This window comes from Chanodichthys erythropterus, chromosome 6 (genome assembly GCF_024489055.1).
Source record: "Chanodichthys erythropterus isolate Z2021 chromosome 6, ASM2448905v1, whole genome shotgun sequence".
Classification (NCBI taxonomy): domain Eukaryota; kingdom Metazoa; phylum Chordata; class Actinopteri; order Cypriniformes; family Xenocyprididae; genus Chanodichthys; species Chanodichthys erythropterus.
The window spans coordinates 15,705,547-15,718,381 of NC_090226.1; the positions used below are offsets into that span (position 1 = coordinate 15,705,547).

The window sequence follows — 12,835 nt, forward strand, 5'->3', positions numbered from 1 at the left end:
TTTATTTATATAGAAATATTGACACAAGATGAAGGCAGGACTACACACAGTACTTTAAAAACACAGGCACATTAAGGACATTTTCAACTACACAGTAGTTACATTATTCCCCTGTTAATAATTCTTTTCATCAAATCTCTAGTCTACCCCTATAGATCAGTATACTTCTTGCAGTTTATTCATTGTAACTACACTAGTTGTCTGTAGCACATACGTCAGTTAATGTACCTTTATTTTTAGGGTTTAATTATTTCCACTCAGCCATTGTTGCTGCTTCTGTTCTGTATAATCACATAGAAACGTTTAATGCAGAATACTCATGCTCAGTTGTATTCAAGACAGGAAATTCAATAAATACGATGCATTGAAGGTTTTTAGGTTACACACTGAAACATTCCTGAACATTAAGGATAAAAAAAAAAAAATGCATTGCCATTTGTTCTTAATTCCTTACTTGTTTTCTCTGGTACTGTTTGATTCAATCAGTACTGTCAAGTAGACAGGAAGGCCTGGTTGTGCACAGGCATGCATAAATCTGTTCATCACTCATAACGTCTTATATTACTATAGCATGGAGGTGTCTGAAGCACATTATGACATCAAAGGGCACAGGAGGAACCAAGTGATTGCCATCCAGACGCAGATATCTCAGTTTGGGTGCTCCGTTTTCACCGTGCGTGTTGTGAGAGTTAGTGGGGCAGATCTCAGTGCCATTTATATCTGCAAAGACAAGTAAATGTGTTATTTTGTGGAAAATATTCTGTGGCACAATACAAAAACTGAAATGAAGTACATACTCTCAATGTTATTGTTGTTGAGGTGAAGTTGCTCCAGCTCGGAGTTGAACATGGGAACAGTGCTCAGCTTGTTATGGGCCAAATGCAAATCCAACAGTGAGCTCACGTTGAACACCATCTTTGGAAGACCTTTGTCACTGAGCTGGTTGTTGTTAAGTCTCACAAAGGCTAGGTTTGTGAAATCCTTGAAGTAGTCCTGTGGAATCTCTTCAATGTTATTTCTGTCCAAGAACAGTTGGAAGAGGCTGTTGGGTATATTTGCAGGCATCTTCCGTAGGATGTTGTGGGCCAGATTGAGCTGAATCAAGTTCTTCAGATCTTTGAAGATGTTCTTTCCCATGCTGCTGTCGCTGATCCTGTTGTGATGCAGATCCAGAAGCGCAAGATGTTTCATCTTGCTGAATGCTCCAGGAGGGATCTTTGAGATCTGGTTGCGGCTGAGTCTAAGCTGCTCCAGACCGACCGGTAGGTCGTCGGGCACCTCCTTTAGCTGGTTCCTCTGCATATAAAGATAAAGGAGGTTTGGCAGCTTTTCAAACACTTGTTTCTCCACTGAACGGATGCGGTTGTTTCCCAGATTTATCCACTTAAGCTCAGTGCAGTTGTTAAAGGAGTCTGCAGTTACTTGATCAATGTAGTTGTTCTGTAAGTACAGATAGTGGGTTCGGAATGGGATGATCGGGACCTTCCGGAGGTTGCGGTTTTCACAGTACAGGGCATTTGGATAAGATGGTGGGCAAAAACACTCTCTGGGGCAGTCTGAGAATTCAGAGGGAGGGCCTAGGATCGGAGGGGGGAAATCTGTGGGTTCCTGGGGTTCGGGTACAGATTTGGTGGCAGGAGAGGATGGTTTCTTGGGGGCAGGAGGTTTCTTGGTGGTAGATGGGCGGGCAGGCTTTGGTCTTGGCCTTCGCTGGCCACAGACATCCGTGATCAGAAGAAGGACAAGAAGAGAGCAGTATGCAAGCCCAGCTTTCATGGTCCTGAACAGAGAAGCAGAAAAACAACATTGTCATTTTGCCTTATCCTGTGCTGATTAGTGCAATAATATAAATTATTTCAGAAATAAGGATTGTGTAAAGTAACACTTTATTTTAGGGTCTTTTAACTAGTTGCTTGTTAGCATGCATATTACTGGAATATTGCCTATTTATCAGTACTTATTAAGTACATATTAATGCCTTATTCTGCATGACCTTATACTACATTCTTAATGCTAATACCTAAACTTAACAACTACTTTACTAACTATTAATAAGCAGTTAATTATTAGTTTATTGAGGGAAAGTTGTAGTAGTTTGTGTTCCCTATACTAAAGTGTTACCGTAACTTTGTCATTTATTGCCAACTTAAGAGCACATGAAGATAATAATTAAAATTAAGTTCAATTTTAAAAGACTAAAATATTGAAAATTAAATAAGAGTAAGTTATTTTTTAATTTATGTTTTAATTTTTGGCATATTGACTTCACTTAATTGCATATCTTGCAAAATCTTGAGCACAATTTGAAACTCCAAGTGTGAGGTTTCTGGGATCTTTTTAGTCTTTTTGGGAAAAGAACCATAAGAAGGAGAGAAGAGACAACAGAGATATTAAAGATACATCTTCATTGTTTGTGTTTTTTTTTTTTCTTTCTATGATATCTTGATCAGGGTCTGGTATGACACAGCTACAAACTGTTAACTGTTTTGTTTTTTCTCTTTGTCAAAGCATGCTGTCATGTTTGCTTCCAGTTTGGCTGGATTATTATGACTTCTACAGACTCTACAGGTTTTCTGCACAGGGCTGTGATAAAGACTCTATTGTCCAATGCAAGACCTAGGAAAGAGTGAGTCTTAATGAGGGAAACAGGCTAAACACCCTAGGGAGCTTGGAGGAAACCAATGCTAGAGCAGTCATAGTGTTGCTATGCTATCTGCACCACTTAAAGTTGAATTGCTAATTGGTAGAACACCAAAAATGTTACATCATTACTTGGAGGATTAAATAAATCTTGATCAAACAGAGTAGCCAACCTGCTCTTAGCCAAAAGTGTTTTTTCAAGATGTTAGTCTCTAGTTTATAATTCAGCTGGTGTTCAAAGGCACAACATATAAAGATGAGCGATGTTACTTGATTTTTGTTTCACATAATATGAGACTATTTTTTAATGGAAGATGACACAACAGTTTAAAAAATTAGAATAATTGGTAACACTTTATTTTAGGGTCTTTTAACTAGATGCTTATTGGCATGCATATTAATAGAATATTGGCTATTTATTAGTAATTATTAAACACATATTAATGCCTTTTTCTGCATGACAGTATTCTACATTCTTAATCCTACCCAATACCTAAACTTAATAACAACCTTACTAACTATTAATAAGCAGTAAATTAAGAGTTTATTGAGGGAAAAGTCATGTTCCTATACTGAATTGTTACCGAATAATTATTATTGTGTATTTTAATAATTGTATACAAGTTTACATTTCTAAATTTCAAATTAATATTAGCTTTAACATATTTAGCAAAATTATATAATATTATAATATATTAATAAAGCACCTTCATCAGGCCAAACACTCTTATCAAGGATTCTTCATCTGTTTCTTAACTTGTATAAAAAACAATGTCTGCCACTAAAGCTTCAATAATTCGGTCTTTGCTGGACTTTAATTTTGCAGGACCTTTAACCCAGTCCCCTTTGAAGCATGTTTTAAAGCAAGTAATGCTCATTTTAGGCCACATATCTTTTGGGTTTATGTCTGAACTTTGACTAGACAACATCAAAATATGTTAATTTAGCTTTTTTGGCCTTTCTACTGTGGAGTCTCATGTCTTTAGATCACTATCTTGCTGTGTTATCGAACTGTGCTTCAGCGTCCATTTTTAGAGAAGTTTCCAGATGTTCTCTTTAGGAATGTTCTGATGCAAAGCAGAATGTTCAAGTTTTAGTTGCAGTTCAGCCAACTGGATGTTTTTCAGGGTCCTCGTGACTTCATCAATGATTTTAAACCACTTTTAGAAATATTTTGGAAGGTTGGCTGATGGGACGTTATCTCAAGTTGAAGACTTGATTGGAAAGAAAAAAAAAAACAGACTTTGAGGAATTTCAGAACCTTCAGGAATTTTCTTTGATAGTTCTTTTTTGAAAAACTTCATGATGGAAACTTAACGGTTAAAAATTGTGAAATTTTATTGAGCAGTGTTAATATAATAGGGTTAATAAACATAGTGGATTAAAACATGTCTAAAATATGTAAACATTATAATATTTGCTTACACTGGGTTACTATTATCTAATATTATATTTGATTTGACTAGATGGGTCAAGCACTAAAAACATCTGTGGTTAACTCCATTGTTTAGCCTAGAGGAATCCTTACACTAGAGAAATGAACATTTTATGAATCCTATGCAGAGACTCACACCCAGGCACAAAACAAGAAGCAGTGCAAGCGGGTCTGATGGATGATCGCAATCAGATGTTTGGCTCAAAGTGTCTGGCTGGATGTCAGCTGCATGGTCATGGAGACTAGGCAGCAGGACTCGGGCCTTGGGAGAAAGAAAACCTGGGAAAACGTTGATTTGTTTAGTTCTCTTCTGCATGCCTGCTTTAGGTCGGGTGTAAATGAGATTGTCCTTTTGCCTGCCTTGTGTTCATTTCAGTGTTGTAAAGCCTAATGATATGTGTGACCATATAAGGAGATTTGGGTCATTACTAGGCATAACAAACTCATAATAACGAAAACATGTTATGAGTCAGTGCTGGCAGGACTCAAAATGGGAGGGATTTGATGTGTTTTAGATTTGGTTAGAGGTCAAAAAAGACAAAAGAGGTCTCTTGGATACCATTTCTGAATCAAGAGAATAATAGTTTTGCCTAGAAAAAGCATTACAGGTCTGCTACCTAAGCAGTTAATATGATTAATGAAAATGTAAGAGTAAATTTCCTCTGACATATCGAGTGTAGGATGGCTCAGTTTGATAGATGTAACAGATGCTTATGGAATCACTATAGCCAGACTCTGCTGTATACTGTTGGGTATTTTAATCATTTTGACTGGTTTCTGACATCTTAAATGTTCACAGTAACAAGACTTTGATATATCAGGGTGGAGGATAGACCTGGACAGGTCGAAAGACAGCTGAATCATGTATAATTTATTTGTTTTCTTGTTCTATATTAGAACAATCTTCTTCTTTCATATTACAGTCAAGGAAACTTTTTAACATAAGTATTAAAACTGAGAACAGAAAACTTGCAAGGAAACATCTACCTGTTTCAGCATTGTACTCATAGGTGTCCATGTGAAAAATCTGGACATTAATTAAGCCCTAAGAAGTGCTGAAAGGTGCTGAGGGAACAGCCAAAGTAATCATGCCATTATTTTCATAAGCTTTGAGTAAATAAATTATTAAAGAATATAGACTTTAGGACTAAATTAATGCCTAAATTTATTCATTATTCATTATTTCATTTCTTGCCAGTATCCACAAATGTTCTGATCAGTACGTATATATGTTGCTTGTCTCATTTGAGACTGATTTGCAGCTATTTTGAAGAAACAAAGTCTTTCTTACCTGTTGCTGGTTCCTGCCCTCGATTGATGAATCCTCTAGCTGTCACTTCACTCTCACAGAGTTTTGCTCTCCCACCTTGCTTTCTCCTCCTCTCTCACTCTGTTTCTTTCCCCCTTTTTCCTCCGTACTTCCCCTGTTCTCCTCTGCTAAGCAGGCTGCTTATTGGGTCGTTCCCTCTTTTCCTTCTGAAGGTCAACAATTCTGTCTCCCTGCCCCTCCTTCAGGGAAAGTGCCTCAAATTAAATCGAAACGTCCATCCCTTAACACCAAGATCTGTTCTACCCTTCTGTAAACACGGATGCATATGAATGGGTGTTAAGGACCACAGGGCCAGTGGGACGGGGTGGAGATCGATGCAGAAAGCGTGGGGTCAACATTCTTTCCAGCACCATCGTCTGCCTGGTCACGCGGATCCTTGGGATACTTCATAAAAATCATGTGCTTTTTATTTAGTTTAGAACCACAGAATACTGGACAGAATTCTTTTTTTTTTTTTTTTTTTTAAATAAAACTTATTGCGTGAGCTCCCCAATTTGGTATTTTCTCTCACACTTCCTTTTTCTCTCTTTCCTGTGCTTTCAGGCCCATGAGTGTTTGTGCCTTATGCAGTGAGCTGCAGCTGCAAAACAATGGTGACGAGATGTGCAATACATAGTTCTTAATCCCAAAGAAACCTATTTGTCTTCCTCACACACAGTTGCACACAGTTGACAATAAAGTCAGACCCACCTTATATTATAAACCCAAGAGGACTTCAACATCTGGAGTAACAACATCTGTGATGTATGGTGTTTCAAAATTGTAAGTCTGAAGAGCTTCAGCATTTAATCAGTTACATTTTAAAGGGAACGTTCAGTGTTGTTTTCCTCTGAGATCTCTGGCAATGTCCCAGATTTGCACATTTGTGCTAAATAAGAATCATGCAATTGTGGGCTGTAATTGTGGTCAGCCTCATTCAGGGATTGATTGGATCTCTAAAACAGCCCAGGACTTATACACTGTAAATCTCAAGTTCAGAATACTCAAAACATTTGAGGAAACGTATTACCTAAAAATATTTAAGTGAACTAACTTTTTTAAGTTAATAGAACTTAAAAACTTTTGTGACAAGAGGGGCTGGCCGAGAGCCATGGAAGCAGAACAAGTCCAGTGTGGTGCACAGGTGTTTCTCATTAAAGGTGCCCTAGAATTAAAAATTGAATTTATCTTGGCATAATTAAATAACAAGAGTTCAGTACATGGAAATTACATACAGTGAGTCTTAAACTCCATTGTTTCCTCCTTCTTATATAAATCTCATTTGTTTAAAAGACCTCAGAAGAACAGGCGAATCTCAACATAACACCGACTGTTACGTAACAGTCAGGGTGTACGCCCCCAATATTTGCATATGCCAGCTCATGTTCAAAGCATTACACAAGGGCAGCCAGTATTAATGTTTGGATGTGCACAGCTGAATCATCAGACTAGGTAAGCAAGCAAGGACAACAGCGAAAAATGGCAGATGGAGCAATAATAACTGACATTATCCTTGATAACATGATATTTTTAGTGATATTTGTAAACTGTCTTTCTAAATGTTTCGTTAGTATGTTGCTAATGTACTGTTAACCCTCTGGAGTCTGAGGCTGATTTGGGGCTTGGAGAAGTTTTGACATGCCCTGACATTTGTGCTTTTTTCATTTGTTCATAAACATATAAATTACAAAAGTGTCATTACACTGTATTCAGCAAAAACTAGGCTACAATAATATGTGAGGAACATGTATGTACATGTTTGTGTTTTTGAAGGAATAACATTTATGCGTGGTTATTGAAAAACCAAAAAAACTTAAGTCACTGAAATAAGGCCAAAAAAAGTATAGTATATCTGTGTTCACAAGACTTTTGGGTATTGGAGGTTGTAAACTAGAGTTTTTGCTTCAAAATTATGTAAAAATTATGCTGCCTACTCCTTCATATAAAACAATATATTGATTTAGTTTTTGTAAGACACTTTTTGCCAAGAAACACAGTATGCGAGGAGGCGTGAATCACCACTGAAAATGGGCCATTCTCACCTGAGAAGACAAAAGAATTGGATAGTAATGAGCTGAAATGACTTGCATATTAATGAGGCATTTCAGTCAGGTAGGCTGTGAAAAAACCTTCTGTGATGTCTCAAGCTCATCATGATATATGAAACATACAGAAAAATATTATTACAACATAAAGTAATGGTTTTATATTATACTTTAAAATATAATGTATTTCTGTGATGCAAAGAGTCTGAATATAGGCTTTTAGTTTAAAAGTATGCACATTTGGAGAAATATTGGATTCTCATATGCTTATGTCAATTTTCTATACAGAGGAGTTATATTAACTTAATATTCATTGTCATTACTATGAGCGCTGGTGTTTTCAATTCATCCTTGAAGTCGGAGGGCGCTCTGTATATTTTTAGTCCACAAATTCATCTAAAAGAAGAAGAGGCTATTCCATGAATGGAGTTTCCAATTCATACAGCAGCAGGAGGGCGCTAAAGAAACAAAAACTCATCTAAAATTCATCTGTAGAAGAAAAGAAAACAGGAACTAACTGCATGTCTCCTAGAGATCGCTAGCCATGACTTTTACATCCAGATAAACACTTTTCAAGACAATAAATACACGATTGAGACTATGAATGCATGTATTGCCTCTGAATTTGTGTCTGAATAGCGCTGGCTCCGTGGGCGTGGCCGCATTAGCGGATAATGAGCTGAATCACGGATTTCTGACATGGCTCTCTTTTCATACAGATTACATAAACACAGAAGGTTTGTTTTCGGGGGCAGAGAGCGCGCTATTTAAAGGGGCCGCAACCTGAATCGGCGCATTTCTAATTATGCCCCAAAATAGAAAGTTAAAAAAATTAATAAAAAAAAAAAAAAAAAAAAATCTATGGGGTATTTTGAGCTGAAACTTCACAGACACATTCAGGGGACACCTTAGACTTATATTACATCTTGTAAAAAAACATTCGATGGCACCTTTAACAATCACAGTTCTCAACCTCACCCAACATCATAATGTTAATTATATACAGTTCATTTACATGAACATCAAATTCAGATCTTGGTTAAATGTTAGATAGCAAATAACACATGCTATTATAACTATCCAAGAGACTGTCATTATATACTTGCATGTATAAAATAAAAAAACACATAATAACACACATAAGTTTAGCTTACTACAATGAAATTTTATGTTCACAAAACTTTTTTCTTACAATGAACTTTAATTATTATTTGAGTAAAACAAACTCATTTCATTTAATTCATTTCATTGTTAACTTTTTTCAGTGTACCAGTCCATCACAACCCTCCACAAATAATCTCCCCTATATTAGCTATCACATGCACATAACAAGTTATAATAATAAATTGCAATTCTGAGAAAAAAAAGGTGCAATTGCAAGAGATAGTTCCACATTTGTTGCAGTTATAAGAAACAATGTTGCAGTTGTGAAATACAGTCGTGATAAATGTTGAATGTTGCAATTAAACAGTCACAAACAACAAATCACAATTGTGAGATATATATGTGTAATATTATTCCAAAGCTGAGATGCTTGTAGCAGAATGAATGATAAAGATACTTTAAATAAACATAAAGAAAACACCAGCAAAGCACATTCTCACTGAAAAAAAGTCCAAAAAATGCAGGAGGGAGGGGTTCTGGAGGAGGACGAAGAGCAGTTGAAGACCGATGAGACCCAGGATCTGGCAGAGGGAAACACCAGGGTAAATATGATGGAGAAAGGAGTGAGGGAGGATGCAATGGAGGGAGTAACCAGAGGTTGACCCAGAGCAGAGCCCAAACGAAGGCCCACGGTAGAATTGATGGAAGGAGGAGCCAGGATGGAATCAGGAGCCCATCTGACAGATGTGAAGTTGTATAAAAAGTGGAGACCCAGGGAGACACTGAAGGCCTGGTGGTGCCATAGGTGGAGATATGTGGATCAAAGTGCGGAGCCCAAAGTGGATCAAAGCACCTGGACAGATTCACTGAACAAGGAGCTGAAGGGAGAAAGCGGAGGCGAGGCCGAGGAACTGGATGGCTTTGGGAGAGGAGAATGAAGAGGCGGGGCAGGACCATCTGTGGTAAAGAAGCCTTGAAGCTGGGCAGAGCCAATGACGATGAAGGAGACTTTGGCAAACACTATGTAACAAACAATGAACGAGAACTCGGGCAAATATAGTGACAGGGAAAATAGGGAAAAAACAGAACACAATTAGATATTAGGTCACAGTTGTGTTTATAAAATCACAATTGCAAAATAAAGTCACATTATAACATATTAAGTCAATTATGATGAAAAAATAACAATTGTGAGATACAAAGTTGGAAAAGTGAGAAAAAATATCAATTGAGAAATAGTCACTGTAAGAAATAATGTCACAATATATGATGAAATAGTCACAATTGCTATATATATATATAAATATATATATATATATATATATATATATATATATAAATATATATATATATATATATATATATTTATTTATTTATTTATTTTTACGCCAAGGTTCATAATCTCCACTATATATTGGTATGTGTTAAATAGTTGTTTTCTTTGTCCACATTGTTGTTAAACTGTGATGTGAAAAAGTGTTTCTTGTGCTGGTCTAGTTATGTTTTTGGGAAGAGCACTTTTGTATGCCGCAAGATCCTTTGTAAGAGACTCCACATTTCATTTAAATCTTAAAATTATGAAAACTGTTTAGCTCTCACTATTCAGGCGCAGGCTGGTCTCTATCAAACATCATTACATCAGTGTTATAGTGGGTGTGATTTTGCATGTGTTGTAATGGCTCTTGCTCGGTACTCTACATGAGTCATTGTGACATTTACTCTGGTAGCTTGTGAGATCATTTAGGTCAAATATTCTGTATGGTAAATTCTCTGCCAAGACTATATTATTTAATACAGTTTCATTGTCATCTGAGGCACATCTAAAGTCTGTTGTTAATTAAAAGTAAAAAGCTGGAAAGGGTGTAACTGGAGTACCCTTTTGGCAAGGAAATGTCTTTCCTTTTTCTTACAACTTAAATTTATTTGCATATCAAGCTTAATTACATGCGTTAAGATTTATTGACAAGAGCTTAATGGTTTGGCGCAGAGTGAAAACAACCAATGTTAGGTTAGTCATACGGATGATGCAGGGTTAAACTGACCCTGAACATCTGAAGGAAGATTTACATTATTGTTCTTCTACTATTGCTAAGGTGTAATGGTTTCCTTCGGCATATGCTTGACAGATGATTGTGTGCTTCTGAAGTGTGCAATCTTGCCATCTGGGTTGTTTTTATTGTGTGTGCTTACACACATTCACAGACAGACACAAATGATTGACAGATGTGCATTCTCAGACACACAGTATGTGTGAACATCACCATCACTGTAGTGCAGTTTATGCTCCCTATATTGACAGTAATTTTGCATAGAATTATTATTTCTACTACATCATGCTTAACAAACCACCAAGCCTTACATTTTGTACTTCTGCCACCTAGACAAAAATAGTGACTTCTGGATCACCTCCCAGCTTTTTCCTCTGTGTTTGAGTTAATGAAGCGCTAGACTTGTAATGCAGTTGTGGCCACCATAAGCATTTTGATTATGTCTTTGGTGGAGGTCTGGTTGATATAAGACTGAGATTCATTAAGATATTTGCTTACCAAGCTCTTTCTCCCACCCATAGAGTCTGACACCAATAACCACCACAACTTGCCAAACCCTCAGGGTAGAGTATGTGAACTCAGCAAAATATCGGAGAAATAGTCAATAAAGCTAGAGCTCATTACCTACTTCATTCATAGCAGAATTTGTGAAAACATAGCAAGGTCAATGCATGTAGATTTGGCATATGATATAAGATGACATTTGAATGTATAGATTATTATGCAGCAATTATTGTGTCAAAGCAGGTTGTAATCACAAGCAACCTTTTTTAATAATAATAATGTAAGTGGGGCTGTAGACCAAATGAGGAAGCTCTAGTCTCTCGAGAATGAGTCCGTCGAAATAATGCAGGCATACACGTAAACTGGAACTTTACTGACTTTTATTTGTCAGAGCAGACATAAATTAAACTCACAGCTTGCGTCACATGCATTTCCTTCTTGCATGCCCTCTATCACACATAAAAACCACTGCGCATGTCATCGCGCCAATTCCCCATACCTGTCCATAACGTCACATGCATAAACAAACCAGATTATCCAACTTATATATCAATTTAATACATAATACAAAATCACATTTAATAATGATAATCCTTCTTTGTTTGTACTGTATTGCAGTAACTCTTTCTGTAGGTTATATCATTGTGTCAGTAGGTGAAGCACCCAATAATTCATACAGGAAATAAATGTTGATGAGTGAGCCAATGAATCATGCACTTAATTGATTTGTTAATTTAGGAACAAAAAATGTGACTGTCTTAATGAGTGAGTCATTGAATAATTCACTCAACCATTTTGTTCAAAAACATTGATTCATTAAAGAACATCACTTCCATGTCTTGCTTGAAATTATGCAGTGTTTAAGTCTACTGTGGCTTTGTTTAGAATAATTTTACAGACAAAATAGTGTGTCTTAAATGTACGTTATCTACTTCATGAATATCTTTGTGGAAAACAGTGAGCAAACAAAACTAAAAAGGGAAAAGGGATATCTTGAGGGATATCTTTTTGTTTTGTTATCTGGTTGGTCCTAGGACTTTTCAGGGACTTATTCCCTTTGTATATTGAAGGACACTTCAATATCTGTAAGTGTTAAGAAGGCATTGCTTACAACTGTCTTTGTCACAACTCCCTAACAATCAAACAAACACATCCAAACATTTTGAATAGTTTGAAACACTGGCCTCTGTTTGTTGGGTTAATTGAATGTTGACTTTGGACTAAATTTGTTGATGTTCCCTTTACTTGATGTTATTTGAGCCAAATTAACTTTTGAATCGACTTAAAGGTGCTAAAGAGGATCTTTTTGTCGACTGAGAATCCAAAGACTGTTAGTGAGTTTTTGAAATGAGCGCATGCGTAAGAACAACCCCCCTCCTTCACAGCTCATTTCGAGGGAACGCCTCCCAAAACTTGTGCATGAGTATTGAAACATGAGTGTTTACCACCGGCATTCGCTGTGTCGTGTTAGTGGATTCATTATGTCGGACTCACCGCAGGTAACTCATAATCTGTAGGTGTTACTCCTGTCTCCTGACAAAAACATTGCATGCGGCGCCTGTGGAGTGTGGAAAGTTACTGGAGCGCGCAGCCGCGCACGTCTCGCACAAGGAATGTCATGGCAGTGATTGACAAGCCAGAGGGACAATCGTTTACGTGATGATCGCATAAACGATTGGCTGATGTTTTTAAGGCCCTACCTCGTGCACAGATGATGTATATTAATATTATTCCTTTCAGTGCACCTAAT

At 36.9% G+C, this 12,835-nt stretch overlaps 1 protein-coding gene across 2 annotated transcripts; it reads right to left on the minus strand.

Moving 5' to 3' along the window:
• prelp (proline/arginine-rich end leucine-rich repeat protein) lies at positions 1 to 5,574 on the minus strand. Of its 2 annotated transcripts, none has more exons than XM_067387329.1 (3): positions 5,367 to 5,574; positions 798 to 1,780; positions 1 to 720 (listed from the first exon to the last, which is right to left on the minus strand). In XM_067387329.1, exons 2-3 carry the CDS (start codon positions 1,774 to 1,776, stop codon positions 557 to 559), a joined length of 1,143 nt encoding a protein of 380 aa, XP_067243430.1. In that variant the 5' UTR covers positions 1,777 to 1,780; positions 5,367 to 5,574; the 3' UTR covers positions 1 to 556. The 2 variants fall into 2 exon arrangements, with proteins under 2 accessions (XP_067243430.1, XP_067243431.1); XM_067387330.1 differs by lacking the exon at positions 5,367 to 5,574 and adding an exon at positions 4,212 to 5,123.
• Between the last annotated feature and the right edge of the window lie 7,261 nt (positions 5,575 to 12,835).

Bases quoted from the DNA above. Each gene is read 5' to 3' on its own strand.
- prelp (XM_067387329.1), bottom strand. From the start codon at position 1,776: ATGAAAGCTGGGCTTGCATACTGCTCTCTTCTTGTCCTTCTTCTGATC. The intron at 721-797 runs GTATGTACTTCA...TTGTCTTTGCAG, and splicing joins CAACAACAATAACATTGAGA to ATATAAATGGCACTGAGATC.